The 21,655-nt window shown below is 45.3% G+C and overlaps 1 protein-coding gene across 2 annotated transcripts in view; it reads right to left on the minus strand.

The window, feature by feature from the left end:
* Window positions 1-21,655, minus strand: part of LOC126278886 (probetacellulin-like) — a 408,506-nt gene that overhangs the window by 66,247 nt on the left and 320,604 nt on the right. For both annotated transcript variants that reach the window (XM_049979163.1, XM_049979170.1), the window contains one exon: window positions 10,270-10,386. In XM_049979163.1, coding sequence (XP_049835120.1) covers window positions 10,270-10,386 — 117 coding nt within the window. The remainder of the gene's footprint in view (window positions 1-10,269; window positions 10,387-21,655) is intronic.

Genomic DNA, 21,655 nt, shown 5'->3' on the forward strand with positions numbered 1-21,655 from the left:
TTCCTCGACGCGCTTCGTTTTCAGTTCAGAAACAAGTGATACATAACCTCTTAATTACTGACAAGTCTTCGCGGGAGTACAGCCGGATGCTATTTCCTGCGTGTGTGGCACAATGCTTCGACGACGTGCCACCTCTATCTCATTCTCGTCGTTGAAGTCAACTATTTTGCTGTCAGTACACCAGTAACCCAATAACGACGACGAGTGACATCGCCAGAATACTGAGCCTGAAAACTTGGGAAGCCAAAACTCTTCACTACCGTGCATCATTTCGTAGTCACCTACACTACCCAAAGATGTCTTAAAATAAGTTGAGCAATGTGCCACGAATTAAGATTTAGAATAGAATTTCCACCTCCGTAGACCTTCGGGGCTCTAAACCGCTGAGTAGAGCAGTGTTTTTTGTTTAGAGTAAACAGTAAGCACAAGGCCAACAGTGGCAGGCGATTCCAATCAGATAAGGCAGCTATTTGTTACGCTGCGAGGACGCGGTGAAATGACAGTATGTATCAGATTATCTACTGGCGAGACAAACACTGAACGGGACGAATTCCAATAAAGTTATTGATGACAGACCAAATATCTGAGATGCACACACTAATACTTGTTAGTAATATCAAGTTTATTTTGAATTTCTCTAACACCCAAACCTCCAGATGTCAGACACTCAGATCAGTCCAAACTTTAAGTAAAAGATCGATTTAGTTCACGCTGTGTGCTGTCGTCCATTACAACATGTGTAAACGGTAATTAAAAGTAACACCAAAACTACGGAGTACAGAAAAAGCATATATGTGAGCTGTTAATGTAAAGATCTCTACTGAGTGAGTTGGTGGAGCGTCATATCGTCGTACTAAAGGTCCCGCGTTCGACATCCACTGATAACTATTTTTTTAACAGTTTACGCGTGAAATTGTGCGGGAGAACATTTTTCTGAAATGTAAAAGGACGTTTCGGAGTTTGTAGCAGTGTTCTTTTGGCAGCCTGCTTTCGCCTATGGAGTACAGTTGTGTTGATAGGTACGGTGTTTGGTACCTATCTGACTCATTGACATCTGGAGGTTTGGTTTTAAGCATCGCTATAATTTAACGTATATGATAAATTGTAAAGAGTGAACTACACTTATTTCAGTCTATTATCACAATTTTTGCCCTCAGACATTGTAAGTGCAATACACTGTGTGTTTATGTTGAAATTAAAATTATACTCAAAAGACAGTATTATTTTTATTATTATTGGAAAGTATTTCATTTATAGGTTTTTGGACAAGGAGAGCGAGAACTTCCAATCATGATGTACAGGTGGAAGTCACTCTATCATTCGGCTGCAATAAAAAATGAAGCGATTCTGTTCAACTTAAAATTAAGGGCGGAAGGAAAGTGTTTATTTTGTTATTATAAACATTGTTCAGTAAGGCAAGGAAGTAAGAGCAATTAACCTTTTCTGAGAAAAAAATTGTATACACTGATTAAAACTCCAGTTCTCTTCCGAAAACATTAAACCATTATATAACATCGTAAAATATTCACTTTTTCACTCTCCTTCACACTTCTTCAACCGACACGAATCTGTCTCTACTTGTCAGGAAACCTAGGGAACCTCTATGTAAATCGATGGTTAAGTGTAGCGTCTGGTGGCTTCCTGTTAAGCAATGTGAAGCCCATCGACACAGCATTTCATTTCAGACAATGACATGTCTAGAGATAATTGATTGTCAACTTTATACAATGAAACGATTACCTCTATTTGTAACCGGGAGCGCAGTCTTGCTCATTATTGATTAACATGTGAATGGAGCACGAAACCAGACAGCATTTGCCCCATCTCAGTTCCCAACAGATACATGACAGAGAACATTAATAAAACCAGTTGTACCTACTACCGAGTGTAAACGTAAACGAGAACTTCTGTAATAAGTAGAAAATGATATGAAACCGCACAGTTGAGGTGGTGAATCCAGTGTTGCCAACAGTAGTGGTGCGTCAGGCTGTAAGAGCTGCGCTGTGGGAGAGGTTCGCACTAGGTTCATAGGCGCCGCGGCAAGTGTTTGCCCGGACCGTCGCCTCGCCACCTAAACAACCGCCCAGCGCAAACACTGACAGGCCGTTCCGATAACATATTTCTTCTCAGGGGCTTTGGAGCGTGGGAGAGAATGCGATTGCGTTTGGATACGCACAACTTTAGCCCGCAGACTACCACAAACGCATGTGACATCATATGCTCCGCAGGATCAATTTGTAGTTCCGTGTGGTACGGTCAGACAGAATAACGATTCTGACACACACACACACACACACACACACACACACACACACACACACACACACACACACACACAAATTTACAGACATTGGCTGGGAGCGGGTACTGATTAAAAATATGGGGATACTTGAGAATTGGTGCCGGACCGGGACTCGAACCCGGATCTTCTGCTTGCAAGTGAGATGCTCTGGCCTAAGCCACCTGTAATTCCTTAGTGTTAATTCATAATGGCTGCTGGATCAAAAATAAATAGATTCTGAAAAGGTTGTAAGTTGCTATAGTTGACAAGTGCAGTATAACTAACGCATGTTGCTCTTTCACATGCCTACAATTATACTATAACTATTACTGTTTATGCTACACAGGAAATACTTTACGGACTGTAAAGTTCTCAGTAGGTTTGTCCCTATTATACTTCAAGCAAATGTGGTCAGACTTGATGCAAGGCCATCGAATGAAGTAAAACCGATCGTGTTTACAACACTTTGAAGACGAAATCAGTGAACGAAACACATAGGGAAGGTGAGAATAATCATTTCATTCTTTGCAATGAAAGCGAATGACACAGTTAAATTTGTTGGAAGAGTTCTGGGAAAATGCAGGGCATCTTAAACTAATTCGCAGCCAAAACGCTAATGCGACAAATTCTTAGAGTATTACTTCGGTGTTACGAATGCGTATTAAGCAGGGATGATAACAGGTTTCCTAAGAATTCATCGAACGTGCTGCTAGGATCATAACTATTCTGTAACGCCCACGAAAAAAATTAACGGAGATGTTCGGGGAAACTTAAATGAGATTCATTGGATAAATGTGGCGTTGTTCTCGCAAAACTCCGTTACGTACATTTAAAGAACCCGTAGAACCAGTATTCGAGTAAAGATGTGCTATAATTCTGCTGCCACCATCATGTACATCACACTTGGTTGTGAGAATAGGATAGAAAGTACATACGAAGCCATAACGACAAGTCTCTTTTCTCCCCTCATGCCGTCTCAGGTGCACCGATATAAAATTCAGCTCTAATGGTTACAGGTTTCGTGCTAACACGTCCATTCTCAAACCGCACATCTTGCTATTAACCGTCATTATTCATACAATATGGTGCTAAAAGGTTCGAACAGCTTCTGTATAGCTAAGTATACAGTGGGCAAGAAGTACCTTCACTGATTTGAGCGTATGTGTTTGTTGCAATTAACTGCTGACAAATATTCCCTACGGTAGTTAACAGGACACCTTCGCAGATATAGCCCTCTCACATACGCGCATGCGCACACCGCTGCCACGCAACTTTCACTGAATGCTGCATTACATTTCAAAGTGACACAGATACATGACACTACTTTGGAACACAGTCACCAAGTCTCTAAACAACATTATACCAACCGTTCAGTTCTTCAATAACGGAAATCCGCTTCTTGATCAGGGAGCCATTCGAGAACCGCTGTGTGAACACCCTCTTTTTCGAAAAAGCTCCTTCCGTTCGGATGTTCTGTCAGCTTCCGGGAAAAAAAGGGAACCGCATGGTTCACGATTTGGACTTCCCCACCAGCGTCACCCACATATGAGCAGCCTAATCAAATCGTTGGCACCATTGACATCGTTGACACAGGATGTGATACTGCACTTGGTCCACAAATCTATACGATTTCACGCTGAATCTGTGTGCAATTCTTTACGCCCACCAGAATCGAAATATCGCGTTCTTCGGCTTTGGTGTACGTTTCCACTTGCCATGCCATTGAGTCGCACACAGTGATGCACGTATTATTTGTACTGTGCCCACAGGAACCCAGGAACGTGTGCTCTTTTCTGACAACGCGCCACTCTTCTTGCGCAATGGTCTTAGCGTGGGACGACATTATGTTCCAAGGTACCATCAGCCATGCACTGCACAGATGCTTGCTGAATACACATAAGTAGATGCAGGTGTTGAAGGCGTACCACAACGACAACGGCCGCAACTTACGAGATAATGAAAGTACAAGGACTGGGGCGACGGTGGCCGCTTGATACACAGCGGCAACTTGATACCGCACTGAGGATTGCGCCAGGGCGTGCCTCGGCGCGCAGATTGGCGAGCCGGAAACCAACGTGTAACTCGAAGCCGTGCACCGCAATGCGCGGAGCCCGTGGCCGAGAGACGCACCGCGAGCGGAGAAGCCTTCATACTGCCAGGCTCCACCCTCTCGGAGGTAAACCACAAAGTAGCGGCGCGCCGCCCAAAATAAAACCCGCTCTCACAGCCCACCTTCGCGTGCCAGCAACTACGCCACCGGTTAACGCACTCACTCGCCCGTTAGCTGTCAATCGATCTGGTTGTTACTTCGGAGCAAGCAAGAAGCTAGTCTTGGTTGCAGGTATCATGCTCTGGTATGTGTTAAAATTTCCAATGTCCATTATTGAATCTGTCGGCGCTAAACAAATCAGCATACTAACAGTCAACTGCAGGCTGATGGATGTATCTTAGAAACGTAACTGCAACATCCCCTCGAAGAGGTGCATCCATCGAAAGTAGATAGCTCAGTATTTTTCCGAAGCATGGAATGACAGAGTTACCTGACTCGTGGGAGTACACAAACCTTTGGTAGTTCCTGTAGGTTTTTAACATTATCAATACCTACAGTGATATGAATTGGAATGGCACCTGTGCCAAGAAGGAATTGGAGGGGGTGACGCGACCAAAGAGGGCCGGAGGGGGGGGGAGTGATGTCTGGGACCTCTCAATCCGCACACAATTTACGAATGGGGCAGAATGTAGGAAACGATTTTTACAGACTTCGTTTTCTTTGCCACGAGTCGTGCGTTGGCTTGTGGAGTACAAATGATGTATTAAACGAGAAGCAGTAAGCAGCATTGCAGATTTTCAGGTTAAATACTTGTTGCCAAGCGAAGGCAGCGACGTGCCGCGAGGTGCAGCATTCCAGCGCCGGGTTTAAACTTGGCCGCGGTCAGCCGGCGTAGTGAGAGACGCGTTTTATGGCCCGGCCGGTCCCAAATGTCAGCGAGCTTGCGCGGTCCGCTGGGGGTCCGCGGCCAGACGATAGAGAGCACTGACCTAGTTCCCTGCCGCGCCGCGGCGCGCCCGACGCCCGCCTCCGTCGCGACGCCCGCCCGTCTTGGCATACGCTCAAGACGTCGCCGCCGCAGACGCAGACGACGGCTGCGACGCCGGCGCCGCGCCTTCCAGTCATTAGGCAGGTAGCGACGCCTATTCTTGGAATTAAAGTGAACGGACCGCCGGCGGCTGGAGCGCGTGCTCGCGGGATCCGGCTCTCGCCGGCCCATTGCGTAACCAAGTTCCTGGGCCCTTCGCCGAAAGACGCGCGCGGAATGCGAATCAAGTTCACGCAGGCGTTCGCGCAACCTTGCAGCAGTCGGCAACTTTCCGTTCGTCGTGTCAGACACTTGCGACACTCGTTACAACTGCTACGTTTGCAACTGACCTGCCGTAAACCACGAAAGAGAAACTGTTACTGCAAAGGTCACAAACTTCTTCGCAGCAGATTGCGGGAATTCTTTTAAACAGAACATAATTTTACTATTGGAACATCGTGCAAGACAATGTTGTAGGTGAGATTCTTTTAAGGCTCTGTGAACTTTTGATTTAAGAAACATGCCAACAGTGGCAAGCTATTACGAAAGCGATAAAGACTGAAGAACTTTATCATACACGAACCATCAGCTATTATGATGAGCTTTTGCGCTACCATCACACTATTCTTTCCTTTTTTTATTTAACTGTAAACAAGAGGTACCCGTTCCGTTACTTACCTCATATTTCTGTTCATTGGGAGACTGCTGCGGTAGTGCAATCAATCTTCCAGATGGTTACAATTAAAGTGCAGCTGGTCATAGAGGTCCAGTGTGGGCTGTAGTAATCGTATGGCAGATAAACTTTGTTGATACTTTACTGCGTTAATACGGAACCGATTTACGCTGAGAAAAAAGTTAGTTCCAGTTTCGACCACCAGGCACAAATTTGGTGCTGTGAATGCAACAAAGACCTACAGAAATGTTTCCGTATGTAGGCAGAAAAGATCAAATATATGATAAAGGTACAATGTTGATTTTATTATTGATCGCCACTTACATAATTTGTTCAATAAAAGCACCAGAGAAGCTGTACAACGCCAGGTTTACATCTGGTGGCAAAAACTGGGACCAATTTTTTCTAGCGTAAATCAGTTTTGCATTTTAACCCTTTAGCATATCTCCAAAGTTTCGATGATAAATACAGCCCATACTGGACCTCCGTAGGTAGCTGCACTTTGTAATCATTTGGTAAAAACACACTGAAATATTACTCGTAAATTACTGCTCCAAAGCGTATGGCGCCTATCAAATACACGACAAACGCTTGAAGATAGATGCCTACTATATCGCGATAGCCTACTTACGAAACTTCAAAAACCAGTATTGAAGACATTCAAACAACGTCGGACTTATCGATTCTGTGATGACCGCAAACTAGGGCATGGAAGCAATCATCCATCCTGCCCTCCTCGCGAATGGGTCGGAAAGAAGCCGTAGTATGTGGTATACTAGAAACGGCGGTCTCTCCATACACTTCACAGTGGACTGCAGAGATGCCGATCTCTCAAATCGCATCCTTGATGCGAGAAACTAACACTGAGAAGAGCTAATCATGTTCATTCACACATTTTGAACAGAGGAAAAATCGTCCACTGTAGGACAACCGATTAACTGTACCGCAACCGTCCCACTCCTGAGACGTCGTATGACAAGGACGAACAGGTAACAACCGTAGATTCACCAGGTTACTTAAACCATTATCCGCACTTTTATCGGTAATCAATCTGTCTCCAAAGTTTACTTCCAAATTGCCGATGCTCTTTCTGTTTCCAACAAAGTATGTTTGTAACTACGGGAAACAAGCCACGGTGTTACCGAACAATTCTGCTTTATCGCAAGAGGACCTCACAGAAATTTGTGTACTCATGAACTACCTGAAACATAGATGGGGTCTTAAATAATAGAATGGATTACCTGGAAACCTGCCGAAGATCAGAGCGCCAGCTAATGAGCAGAGGCTGAACGGTTATTCTGTGTTCCACTTACTGTCTACAGTAATCTTTTGTCACGCCCTTTTACTTACTGTTTCTCTTTGTTAGAATCGCTGTTACTTGAACCGTGTTTCCTGTTCAATCAGGGCGACAGTTCACGACCAAGGATCGACAAAGGTCACGTAGGTCACGTAAAACTAATGAACTGAAATAGAATGTGGTAAGTAGACAGCTGGCCCAGATCTGTACGCATAGCCAAGTGAATTGTCATGAAGAATGCGAATATTAAGATGTATAAACGTCGGCGTTAACATTACGGTAACTGTATTAACTAAGAGTATGCCGATTGCTACATCTGCAGCCGATTCCTGCGTTCTGTAACAATACGGCAGCCTCTCCGAATGAAGTTACCAATTCTCGTTTACTATTTTATATTATCGTAACAAATTTAGAAAAAGGATTCCAATATTATAATTCAGAGTTTTAAAACATAGCAGTTTAAGATAACACGATATTGCAGAGAGTGTGTTGCTCAGGAGTAGGGCTTTCAATTTAAGTGTGTCTTCTGTATGGGAATATGCATAACGAACGTACCCGTTGTAGACACATGGCTGACGACAATGGAACATTGGGTCTGGCCGTGAATAGTGCATAGCCTGATGTTAAGGCGATAGCCCGCGATACAAGGGAAATCTGGGTTCGAGTCCCGGTCAGTCGCAATTTTTCATTGTCATCGTAACCTTATACAACTGATGGTCGTACATATTCGCAACTGCGAATACATTTCATGTGTTTCAAATAATGGTCACAAACAACTACACCTAACACAAAGATTACGCTAAGTACGAAACCTCTTATTCCGATATCAGAACATAGGTGTTATATAGACTGATGCAATGAATTTGAAAATCTTAGAGTCGCACAACTTTTTTAACACGTTTTTACTCACCACAAGATTCGTAGCAAATTTTCAGCACGTCAAAATATTTTATTTTTTTCCTGTGTGTGTTCCTCCACACGAAAATGCTGCACTGTTATTAGCACCAATCCAGTGTTAATGATGTGTTTGCTCTGTAACGATGCTTTTAATCGTTTTCTTACAGCCCTCAGCGACTGACAAAACGCATAACAGACGAAGATCCTAAAATGTCTACAGGTCAGTCACTTCGGTAGCAACAGCTACTTCTCAGAGTCCAGAGGTGGCGACCCTGAACCATGGGTGTTACGCGGGGGATATGGGCCATCCACGAGGTTTCACGCTGAGCAGCCGTCAGTTTGGAGGTGAAATGCTTTTATTGGCCACCGGCTTGGAGCAAGCTGCCAGATTCACATGCCAGATTGCGGGCCACCACTAACGAAGGGTCGGCGCCTCTGGGAAACACTGTGCGGCTTTCAGTCGCGTTCTGCGCCGTCGTGGGACAGCGGATCGTTAACGCTTAACGGGAGCCAGGCGGGTAGGGAAGTCTATTTGACCTTCTAAGGAAACAGTGCTGCAATTCAAACTGGATTGAAAATACGTCACTTGACAAGGGCTGCTGTTCTTTCAGCTTCCTTTTACAGCGCCACGGCTATCGATATCATGTTTTAGCTTTTAAAGATAGATAACAGAGCGATTAGGACGAAATTAGCACCAAAAGACTTCCCGCCTATCCACGAATCTACCACTGACAGTTCGCACATTTTATCGCAGCTTTTGCTCTCCCATTTATGAATGATCGAGGAAATAATGACTGACCTAATCTCTTATTCTGTTCTAACATTACTTAAGTATAAAACAAGGCGAGGGACGTTCAAAGCCCATCTGGGATCTGTTTTTGTGCGTCTGTGAGGCTCCAATGTTATTATGAAATTGTTTTGCGCCTATACCAAGGGGACATTAATATGATTAGCATTTGAAGGGTGCCCCCCCCCCCCCAAAAAAAAAAAAAAACATTGGCATATTATAGTTCCCTTACGCCAAAACAAGAAGGATGTTTAATAAACATCGGCTCTAAAATGTATACCGCAAAAGCTAAGAGCATCTTTTCATGTTTGATACTATGTAATATATTTCTTGTATTTTAAGATCTTTGCTTTCCATATTTTGGGAGGAGAAAGTAAGGACGAAAACAAGATAAAAAGTGTCGTCAACTTGGTCTTTCAAAGCATACCTTACGACTTGTTCAGCCGAAGGGGATGTGTTTCACACTACCGAAGGTAAACAAGTGCTCGTAGTCTTAAGGTATGAATTTCAATTCCCATATTTAATGGACTTTTTCCTTGGTTTGGTTTATACTACCTCTTCCCAAAACACGGAAAGCGATCTCCCGAAGTCGTTGAAGTAGAAGAGATCTTTGTCATAGTATTGAAGATACAAGAGCTCGTAGCGTTCAGAGCTCATATTTACTAGATTTTTCCCTTGTTTTGGTGTAAGAACCCTGTCCCTAAGGCTTGTCTTTTTTTTGGACACCCTGTATTATAATATCAGATCAGTAAATACATTTGTAAGCTGAACAATTGTTACTGTTCATGACGAACTTCCACTAAAGAAAATGATGGACTGCCAACAAATCAGCTCCGGGCTATTTGCTCTGTGATTCTGATACCTGTAGCATTTGATTCATTTTCAAGGTCAAAAACAGACCATGCCTCCACATCTGACTTCTCGACAGGCAGGAGAAGTGAGTGGGAAATTAACTGCATCACTGTTATTGTTGCAACGACTCTGTCCGAGCAGTTTGCCTTGGGTGTCAGAAGTAATATCCCGACATATGCCTAAATTTGGAGCAGTTCTACTAAACCAAAAAACAAAAAAGGCCCAGGCCGGAAGCTCTAACATACGAGGGACTGCGCTCTTACTCGTTTCAGAGTGAAGGACTTGATCGGTCATAAAACACTTCCATCTTACTCTTATGTCAGAAGACTGTGCAGGAACAAGTTACAAGCCATTTGCTAACCCCTGCGGTAGATGTGCACGGTGAACACGCTGCACTTTACTCACCCGCTATGCTGAGGACGGTAGAGACGACTAGCACTATGGTGGCGAGCGGGGGCGGCATCCTGCAGGGGTGTTGCCGCCCTACAGCCGGCCGGGCCTGCGGCGGCGCGCGTCTCCTGCCTGCAACACAACAATGGCCGCCTGTTGCAACTGCTGATACGGCTGTTTATCTCGAACATCCATTCTGTGCATGTCTCTAGGAGAGGGGGGGGGGGGAGAGAGAGAGAGAGAGAGAGAGAGAGAGAGAGAGAGAGAGAGAGAGAGAGAGAGAGAGAGAGAGTGTCCAAAAACTGGTTTCAAAATCCCAGACAGGGTTTCAACAAGTGATAATTATTCCATAGAATTCCGCGATTGCGACCACATAACGTCGACTTCTTGCCTCGACGTTTCGGCTGACAACCATTCAGCGTTCTTCAGGTGAATGTTTTGCACAATTGATTGTTAGTTCACATCACTACCTTTATAGAAAAAAAAAAATTAGCGCCAAGACGCAATCGCATAGGCAGCCGCTACACGAGCGTCCTCTTCGAATGTTGTCCCATCTGTGGCGCGCAGGCGCATGCGTAATGTGATTCTACATGCGCGCTTGCTGTCTGAATGCGCATTCTCGGAGTTAAAATTCAGATGTCAACATTAATAAAATTAAATGGTGCTGGGCGTGTCATTGGCCATAAAATGTTATCTTTCTGAAGCAATTAATGATTGGTTCCATCTGTCTCGCGTGTGTCAGCGGCCATCACATTTAATAAGGTCTTGCGCTAAACGTATTTTCAACAATTCCCCCATAATTGAATCCAGAAGAATCTCGTCGAGGCCGAGACTTCCGTAACAAAATAATACATGGAATTTCCTGTGGGGACACAATGCGCTGAGAAATGCAAAAATTGTGCGTGTCATCTGACCAGTGTAGGCTTTGTCGCACTGCAAGATATTCTGTGAAATTCGTCGGCCATAATCGAGCACTGTTACCTCCGAAGGGCATTCCATGGATTATTCTGCCACAGAAATCTTGGCCTCGGCGAGATTCTTCTGGGAATCAGATACTAATGTATCGTTGGAAATACGTTTAGCGTTACATCTTACGAACAGTGATCGCGACGTTCAACTGGATAAGGCGTGGAACCTGGTGATTCCTTTATTTGTTTTCAGAAAAAAACTTTTTCTGACCAGTGACATGCCTGGGGACATTTAATTCCCTTAATTCTGACATCTAAATCTCAATTCCGCTATCGCAAATTCCGCCACCAGCGCGCGCATGTACTATCGAATTACGCATGCGCCTGTAGGCCAATAATGAAGCAATATGCGACGAGGACGCGAACTCGACATGTGTCACTCATGTAGCGGTTGCCTCTGAGCATACATCTTCGCGCAAATTTTAGCTATATATGTAGCTATGTGAAATAGCAATCTCCAGTGCAATACAATCACCTGAAGATGGTTGAATTGTTGTCAGCCAAAATATTGTGGCAGGAAGTCCGGCTGCAATCCCGAAACTTGACGGAATACTCTATAACGGAATACTCTATAGGCCGGGAAATTGTCCAGGATCACATACAATAATTACTCTGCAGAAACTGGTGAAACACAGTGACTGAACCGACTTTGATACGGCAAGTAACTTTTGTGCTCAAAGTAATGATTATTTAGTGGTCACAAAAACGCAGGGAACCTGATCATAAAGCGAAATACGAGAATAAAAGTATCTTAATGGATTTACCAAATATCGAAATTTTTGGACTGTCGCACAATGTGGCTTTTTTTTCGTTAGGCGTTGTTTGTGGCACGTGAGAGTGAAAGCAGCTCCTTGTCTCTCTCTTACAGTTGTTACTCATATGCCCATACTAAATAATCGGTCACAAAACCGAGTAATGTGTCAGTAACTATCATTATAGAAATGAAATTTGGTAGTGTAACTACCATCGTTAGTTATTTTCTTTCAAGTAGGAACCCACGAAGGCGACACCTAATATCGTGTCGAATCACCACCTGCCCAACGAAGTGCAGCAACTCTACGTGACGGACTCAGCTAGTCGTTGGAAGTCCCCTGCAGAATGACTGACCTATGCTCTATCTCTAGTCATCCATAACTGCGAAAGTGTTGGCGGTGCGTAATGATTTTGTGCACGAACTGACCTCTCCAGCATGTCCAAAAATCTTCGATGGGGTTCATGTAGGGCGATCTGGGCGGCCAAATCATTCGCGCGAATTGTCCAAAATGTTCTTCAAACGAATCACGAACAGCTGTGACCCGGTGACATACCGCATTGTTATCTATAAAAATCATACCATTGTTTGGGAACATGAAGCTCATGAACGGCTGCAAAACATGTCCAAGTAGCCGAAAGTAACCGTTTCCTGTCAATTATCGGCACAGTTGGACCAGAGGATCCAATCTCTGTGTACACAGCCTACACCATTATGCAACCACCACCAGATTTGCACAGTGCCTTTTTGACAAATTCGGTATATAACTTCATGAGGTCTGCGCCACACTCGAACCCTACCATCAGCTCTTACCACCTGAAATGGGACTCACCTGATCATGCTATGGTTTTCCAATCGTCTAAGGCCCAACAGACAAGGTCACGAGCCCAGGGGAGGCGCTGCAGGCGATTTCATGCTTTTAGCAAAGGCACTCACGTCGGTCGGCTGCTGTCACAGCCCATTAACACCAGATTTCGCCGCACTGTTCTAACGGATACGTTCGTCGTGCGTCCCACACTGATTTCTGCGGTTGTTCCACGCAGCGTTGCTTTTCTGTCAGTATTGCCAACGCTACGCCAACGAGTAGTTAAGTGAAGAATTTGGTATTCTCGGCACACTCTTCATCCTGTCAATATCTGAGTACTGAATTCCCCAACGATGTCAGAAACTGAATGTCCCATGCGTCTAGCTTCAACTACCATTCCGCGTTCAAAATGTTAATTCCCATCGTGCGGCCATAATAAACCTTATCACATGAATCATTGGAGTACGAATTACAGCTCCGCCACTTTGTACCTTGTGTACGCGAAACTACAGTCATTTGCATTATGAGCATATCGCTGTCTCATGAGTTTTGTCATCTCAGTGTATGTATCATAAACCAAGCTGCGACACATGTGCACTCGGTCCAGCAAATACGTCGAATTTCCATCAACAACTATGGGCTGTAGTCACTTTATCACCACCACCACCACCACACAAAAAGTGGAGCATCCTTTCTTGTGAACAATTGTATCTACACACCAGCATGACAAGGGAACCAGACCCTCCTCACTCGACAGATCTTTGTCACTGATCGAACGCGAGCTTCAATCAAAGCCTTCCGCAATAAATGGCAAGGATTGTAGATATCGACTAGAATTTGGATATTCTGATCACTCTATACATTCTCAACCTATTTTACTCATTTCTTTCAGCAGGGGCCTGTAGTCTCACTGCAGAGAGCCGTACGGTGGTAATATTCCTAAGCGATAAATTAGATATTGTTCAGTGAACGGAGGAAGAATCTACTTGCACAGTTTCTGGATTTTTCTAACTCTCCTTTATTTCACCCACGTTCACAGAACATTGTTTCCTGTAGTTCAGGCTCCAGTTTCTGTGGTAGAAATTCAAGAAAGGTTTGGGTGGCCTGAAGAGAATAAGTGTGCGTTGGTGCATGTTTGTAACAACTGGTGCAACTGCATCATCAATGCTGATGGCGGCCTTCGTTTGCATCTGAAGGAGCATGTCTGAATGTCTAAATGATCAAACAACTCACTGGTATTGGTACTTAACTAGCTCCTTTCTTCACGCATAGGGAAACAAGTGTTTTTCATTTCTGAGACCGCCTGTGTTTACCCATCATATGGCTTTTCGATATACAGTATAACAAGGACTAACTTCCATCGTATATTTCACACGCTAGGGTTCCATTAACAAGTAAAATTTTCTTATCAGAATCAAAATATTTCTTTTTGTCAACATGCAGTATTCCGGAGGGTTTAATAGCATTGAAGTCGAAATACGCCATGCCAGTGGAAGAAACGACCGTAGCCTAAGAATACAGGAAAATCTCATGAGTAAAGACGAATAGAATGAATGGCTGGCTGGGAGACCCCGAAGGGCATCTCTGATTTATTCAGTTATACACTGAGGTGACAGAGTGTCAGGGGATAGCGGTATGTACATGTAGAGATGGCGGTAGTATTGCGTACGCACGGTATGAAAGGGTGGTGCGTTGCTTGAGCTCTCATTTGTACCCGGGTGATTCATGTAAATACACTCCTGGAAATGGAAAAAAGAACACATTGACACCGGTGTGTCAGACCCACCATACTTGCTCCGGACACTGCGAGAGGGCTGTACAAGCAATGATCACACGCACGGCACAGCGGACACACCAGGAACCGCGGTGTTGGCCGTCGAATGGCGCTAGCTGCGCAGCATTTGTGCACCGTCGCCGTCAGTGTCAGCCAGTTTGCCGTGGCATACGGAGCTCCATCGCAGTCTTTAACACTGGTAGCATGCCGCGACAGCGTGGACGTGAACTGTATGTGCAGTTGACGGACTTTGAGCGAGGGCGTATAGTGGGCATGCGGGAGGCCGGGTGGACGTAACGCCGAATTGCTCAACACGTGGGGCGTGAGGTCTCCACAGTACATCGATGTTGTCGCCAGTGGTTGGCGGAAGGTGCACGTGCCCGTCGACCTGGGCCGGACCGCAGCGACGCACGGATGCACGCCAAGACCGTAGGATCCTACGCAGTGCCGTAGGGGACCGCACCGCCACTTCCCAGCAAATTAGGGACACTGTTGCTCCTGGGGTATCGGCGAGGACCATTCGCAACCGTCTCCATGAAGCTGGGCTACGGTCCCGCACACCGTTAGGCCGTCTTCCGCTCACGCCCCAACATCGTGCAGCCCGCCTCCAGTGGTGTCGCGACAGGCGTGAATGGAGGGACGAATGGAGACGTGTCGTCTTCAGCGATGAGAAGCGCTTCTGCCTTGGTGCCAATGATGGTCGTATGCGTGTTTGGCGCCGTCCAGGTGAGCGCCACAATCAGGACTGCATACGACCGAGGCACACAGGGCCAACACCCGGCATCATAGTGTGGGGAGCGATCTCCTACACTGGCCGTACACATCTGGTGATCGTCGAGGGGACATCCAAACCGTCATCGAACCCGTCGTTCTACCATTCCTAGACCGGCAAGGGAACTTGCTGTTCCAACAAGACAATGCACGTCCGCATGTATCCCGTGCCACCCAACGTGCTCTAGAAGGTGTAAGTCAACTACCCTGGCCAGCAAGATCTCCGGATCTGTCCCCCATTGAGCATGTTTGGGACTGGATGAATCGTCGTCTCACGCGGTCTGCACGTCCAGCACGAACGCTGGGCCAACTGAGGCGCCAGGTGGAAATGGCATGGCAAGCCGTTCCACAGGACTACATCCAGCATCTCTACGATCGTCTCCATGGGAGAATAGGAGCCTGCATTGCTGCGAAAGGTGGATATACACTGTACTAGTGCCGACATTGTGCATGCTCTGTTGCCTGTGTCTATGTGCATGTGGTTCTGTCAGTGTGATCATGTGATGTATCTGACCCCAGGAATGTGTCAAAGTTTCCCCTTCCTGGGACAATGAATTCACGGTGTTCTTATTTCAATTTCCAGGAGTGTAGATTTCCGATGTGAGTATGGGCGCAAGACAGGAATTAACAGCCTTTGGACGCGGAATGGTATCTGGAGCTAGACAGATGAGTCATTCCGTTTTCGAAATCGTTGGGAATTCAATATTCTGCACTGTCTAGATTGTGCCGACAATACCAAATTTCAGGCATTACCTCTCACCATGGACAATACAGTGGTCGACAGCCTTCACTTAACGACCACGAGCAGCGACGTTTACATAGAGTTGTCAGAGCCAAGACACGAACATACTTTGTGAAATAACCGCGGAATCTATGTGAGACGTACAACGAACGTATCCGTTGGGACAGTGCGGCGAAATATAGCTAATGGGCTATGACAGCAGACGACCGACATGAGTACCACTTGTAACAGCACAGCACATCACATCACATCACCTGCAGCCCGTGTCGTGCGCTCGGGACCATATTGGTTAGACCCTAGATGACTGGAAAACCGTGGCCTCGTCAGATGATTGGAGATTTTAGTTGGTAAGAGGTGACGGTAGGGTTCGAGTGCGTCGCAGACCATGCGAAGCAATGGAACAGGGTCGTCAACAAGGCGCTGTGCAAGATGGTAATGGCTCCGTAATGGTGTGGGCTGTGTGGTCATTGAATAGGAATTATCATGTTCGGCTACTAGTAGACCATCTGCAGCCATTCATGGACTTCATGTCCCCAAACAATGATGGAATTTTTACGGATGGCAATGCGCCATGTTACCAGGCCACAATTGTTCTCGACTGGTTTGAAGAGCATTCTCGACAAATCGAGTGAAAGGTTTGGCTACCCAGATGTCCCACATTAATCCCATAGAACATCCATGGTACATAATCGGAAGGTCAATTCGAACACGAAATTCTACACCGGCAACACTTCCGCAGTTATGGACAGCTATAGAGGCAGCATGGCTCAATATTTCTCTAGGGAACTTCCGACGACCTGGTGAGTCCATTCCACGTAGAGTTGCTGCACTACGTCGTGCAAAAGGAAGTCCGACACGATTTAGGACTTATCTCATGACTTTTGCACCTTAGTGTAATATTCGTTTGATCTCAACGCGTATCGTAAGGGACACATTAAGTTACGGAAAAAGAAAACGACAATTTTCGGAGAGAGAGAGAGAGAGAGAGAGAGAGAGAGAGAGAGAGAGAGAGAGAGAGAGAGAGAGAGAGAGAGAGAGAGAGAGAACTGTCGTAATCTTTATGGAAATGTCCCCGAATTTGACTGGAATGTTACCGTAACTCTTTCGAGTGGGGTTATAAACACATCTTGAGTAGCAAATTACGAATTCGTCTGACGATCTGAGAGGACCGGAGAACGACGCCATGGTAGAAGTGTGGATAACAGTCGCGATACTGTACCATCATAATCGACGTCACACTCCACGAAACACAAGCTGTCTTTTTTATCTCTGGCCTATAGCGGCACCACAATAGGCATATAAATAGAACTCCGAGCCACTCTGCGGGCAGTCACGCTTGCGATGATACAGGCAAATTACAGCGACCCTACCCTTTCCCTAAAATTAAAACAACTTCTTAAAGCCGGCAATATGATCTTGTTCCCCACTTCCTCCCAATCTGCCCGGCGTTCCATCGAATTAAGTAGCCTATATATTAAAGTTATGTCCATTAGCATTACACATAATGGCAGCTGCGAGGCCGTTTAGATCGCAACAATGACGCCCACTGCTGAATTACTGGTGGAGGGCCCTGGTGTGCGGCGGCGGCGGCATTGGAGTCGAGTGTACATTTTCGTGTCGAGCACGGAGAGGGCAAAAAAGGCCTTCCCGGAGCGCTTAAAAGGGTCCGATACACCTGCTGCATATACACGGCGACCATCACTGAAATGATACTTTGTGCCCTCGCACACATGCCACAACAAAAAGCTCACGCGAGGTCGGCGTATCCTTGGCGGTTCTGCACCGTTTAGGAGGCGCGTCTTGCTGACAAAGGCTGCGGGCGTGTGCCCTGATCCGTTGGTGATTCCTCCTCCCTCTCCGCCCCCCGGCGCCTTACACTCCCACGGTTGGCCGCGCATGTAAGCAGTGAGTTGTCGCACTACCAATCAACGGCGCGTTTGTTTACCGCCGGGAGAAAGACCGGTGCTCGACGCAGTTTTTCAAGCGCGGCGGTGAATTGGAAATGACAATGCGTGCACAGCTGCGCCGCTGCCCAAATGAAGAGCGAGCGCCGAGTCGAGTCGCGCCGAGCCGCCCCACGAAGTACCCGTGCCTGGGGCTCACAACAAAGGCATTCCACTGCCTTATATATATAAAAGGCAAGCGAGTGCCTCCATACTGGGATCCGGCTTTTGCCAAAGGGCGACAGATCCCCAAGACCTAGACACAGACGTTCGTTCTCTGAGCGGTGGTTTTCTTCGGCGACATCATAAATAACGCGCCAAGTATACAAGTCTTCATACCCATTCCTATACTTCAAAAATAGACGCGCACGCCTCCTGTCAGAAGACACTCATCAGAGACTTGCGTTATGAGGTGAGCAATATACTTCGCAAACATACTATTGAAACAAATGGTACAGCAAAGGCAGTCGGACTCTCTCTCTCTCTCTCTCTCTCTCTCTCTCTCTCTCTCTCTCTCTCTCTCTCTCCCTCTCTATGTGTGTGTGTGTGTGTGGGGGGGTGGGGGGGTGGGGGAGAGCAGCATGCGTCCTACACAAGGCATTATATTCGCGTCTTCAGTGAGAGAAAAAGGAAAATTGTGTCTCGCATATGCACGTACCCTAATCTCTGTAACTCAACTTTTCATGATCGCTGAGAGACATATTCGATGGCTTCAGCACAATGCTCGTTCAGTCTTCTTTGAATACTGGTTCTCTGAATCTACCTACAGTGTTTCCAACTACATCATCTTTCCTCTTTGTGAACAGCCTGTATTACGGCGTGAAACGCAATCTTCAGTTACTTCAGCCCAACATTCTTGTTTCAGTCTAGTATTAAACTGAGCTTTTCGCCTACACGAATATACATTTGAATAAATACTGCCTCGCCTACACCAATTTCGAAAAGCCATGTCTTTAACCATATTCGGAAGGCCGTCTATTGTAAGTAAAGAGCCCAATATTAATCTTCATGTTACGGCGAACGCATCTGCCACTCACATCTGCTACCGTATCATTATTCGTTTCCTAAAGATTACATCGGGCGTCATTAAGTACGTAAACAGCTTTTAAAGTGGAGCTGACAAAATATATGCAAGTGTAGTCAGTACGAGTCATTCTAGTAAATGCTTAATTTAAGAGATACACGTGTTTCTTATGCGCTCACAAAAATTAAGTGAAGTACACCTCAATGCGTAATGCAGGTGCGTAGCTGTAACAGCAGTGATTTGCCCCTCGCCGTACGAAGGTAATTTAAGAATCCAATTGTTTATTACGTTCATAATTAATGAAAGGAGACCCAGAGCAGGTGAATTTTTTAAGTGCGTAAATCTCAACGACGGATACTGCTGTTACAAGTTCTGATCTACAAACGATTTCAGATAATCACTCTTAAATAAGAGGTCATAAACGAACGGTGCATGATGAACAGGCGTTTAAAGTGAAAATTTTGTCACAAATCTTTTCAGCGCAGCGCAGAAGGGCGAGCACTCGGCTAGAGTAGTTAAGAGCAGGTGAAGTGAATACGCAGCAATGACCTTCCCCGTGACACGTGATTAAGAATTACGTTTTCGACTAAGACAAGTAGTACAAAAGAAGATGAGGCAACTGTTTTAAAAGATATCTCGTACGACAAGAAAGCATTTTAGAGGAAGCTTGCACTGTAACACGAGGTTCTGACATACGACGCTGTGATTCCCAAAAATTCGTTGAAGTGATTGTCCTCAACACAAAAATCCATCAAATATAATCTCTAAATATTTGACACTTCATTTTGACACCAGTCTCTCAGAGGTTTTAAGCTTCGGATGGCTGGACGAGAAATCAAGGATAATAAGTTTGAATGACCCCTATTAAATGGATATAACGGAACGTACCCGACAGATGGGGAGATACTCTAGTCAGGTAACAAACACGTGGACTAGTAAGTCGAATAGAGTAACGTAACCGATCTGGCCGAGTACTGCTAGCCACAGAATTAATGTGCGTAGATGGAAGAGAAAAACGAGGAGCAGACATTTAACAGTTCATATATAATGGGGAATCATCTGTCATTTCAAAAGTCTATCCGTCTGCGGTCATCTAAAGCCGCAGATTACCGAGTCATAAAATTTAAAAGAATTCTAATAATGAACTACATCGCAAATTGTAACCAGCCGCCGTCAAGTCCTCTTGAAGAGTGGACAGACCTGAAGAATGGGTCCAGAAGCCAATGTCAAGACAGCGCAACTCCGATAGACAACTGAAGCATCCACAGCCCTGCAATTAGTTTTCGCAATATATTTACACGCATCATCTACAGTTTCAATACTATCCTGCAATACTAAATATATTCGGACACAGGAACTAAAGTCAATGGATTTATTTTCTTCACGATACCATTATGCATCTGCAATTTGAGAACATCGGCGAAGTCGTTTGGTATCAAGTAACCCAAGTTCATCACAACTGCCAGTTCTCGAGTACACAGATATGGATCTTATTCGACTAATGAGTTTAAACGACCTTCGTCAAACCTCAAAGATCTTCCTGAACATGGAGTTACTGATGTCAAAAGCGTCCACAGCTCCACTCACTATCTCCAAATGATGTAATTTTAACTCAAATAGTAACAGTGAACGACAAATAAAAACAGAATCGATAAATAACCCCATAGCGAACGGAATACCAACATGCAAATCAAAAACGTTAGTATCTTACGCACCAATCTGTTCTTTCTCAATTCGCAGATAGCACAGTGTTTCGTTTATTCTCATAAAACATTTACTCATTTATAGTAAAACATCTTAAGATAGAAGTACCCCAACCGCTGCAACATTAAGGGAGCAATATGCGGAGAGTACAGCATTTCATATTTTAGCACCAGGGGATTGAAGCGCTGCTGGAGAAAGAAGCAACGGGCATAGCAGGCTGGAACACAGGTAAGGAGGACGAGGCGTTGAACTCTACGTCACGGCTGGCGCATTTGCGGTCACTCGCATTCACCCCATAAACACAGCCGTAATAGCACGTGCGTAATATGCGTCAAAAACTGCATGACAACACAAAAATTACGCTAAGAACAGTGGATAACTCTCACCAATCAGACCAAATATTACGAGTGATAGTCCAAGTTGAAATAATAACATCGAAAAAATAAAATTATGTAATTAATTTTTTTTTTGTTTGGAAGTACACGACTGCCGTCCTGGTACGCATCGAAACCGTTGCGACACCGTAGCTGAACACACTTCTACACCAGCCAGAAACATAATAGGGCAGCCCACAGAGAAAGTGGAGTATCGTACACTAATTCGTCTTTGCATTCCAAGAGGAACAACGCTGTCAAAATCCACGCTAAGTTCGTGGAAGTGTATGGCAACAATGTACCATCGCATTAACACAGTGGAGCATGTGACGACCGAACTGTCGATGTCGTCAAAAACGTCTGGAAGAGCATGAACATAGTTGCAGATCACCTCTCGGTGAAGAAACGGAAATCGCAAGCGAAGAGAAAGCCTTGGTGGTCGAACACTTGAATATCAAACGAGACGACAGTGGAAGAAGTGAAATTGTCTCATGGATCCGTTTTCACCCTCTAACAAGACATTTTGGACCGACAAAGATTGCCTG

The sequence above is a fragment of the Schistocerca gregaria genome, chromosome 1, assembly GCF_023897955.1.
Source record: "Schistocerca gregaria isolate iqSchGreg1 chromosome 1, iqSchGreg1.2, whole genome shotgun sequence".
In the NCBI taxonomy this organism is placed as follows: domain Eukaryota; kingdom Metazoa; phylum Arthropoda; class Insecta; order Orthoptera; family Acrididae; genus Schistocerca; species Schistocerca gregaria.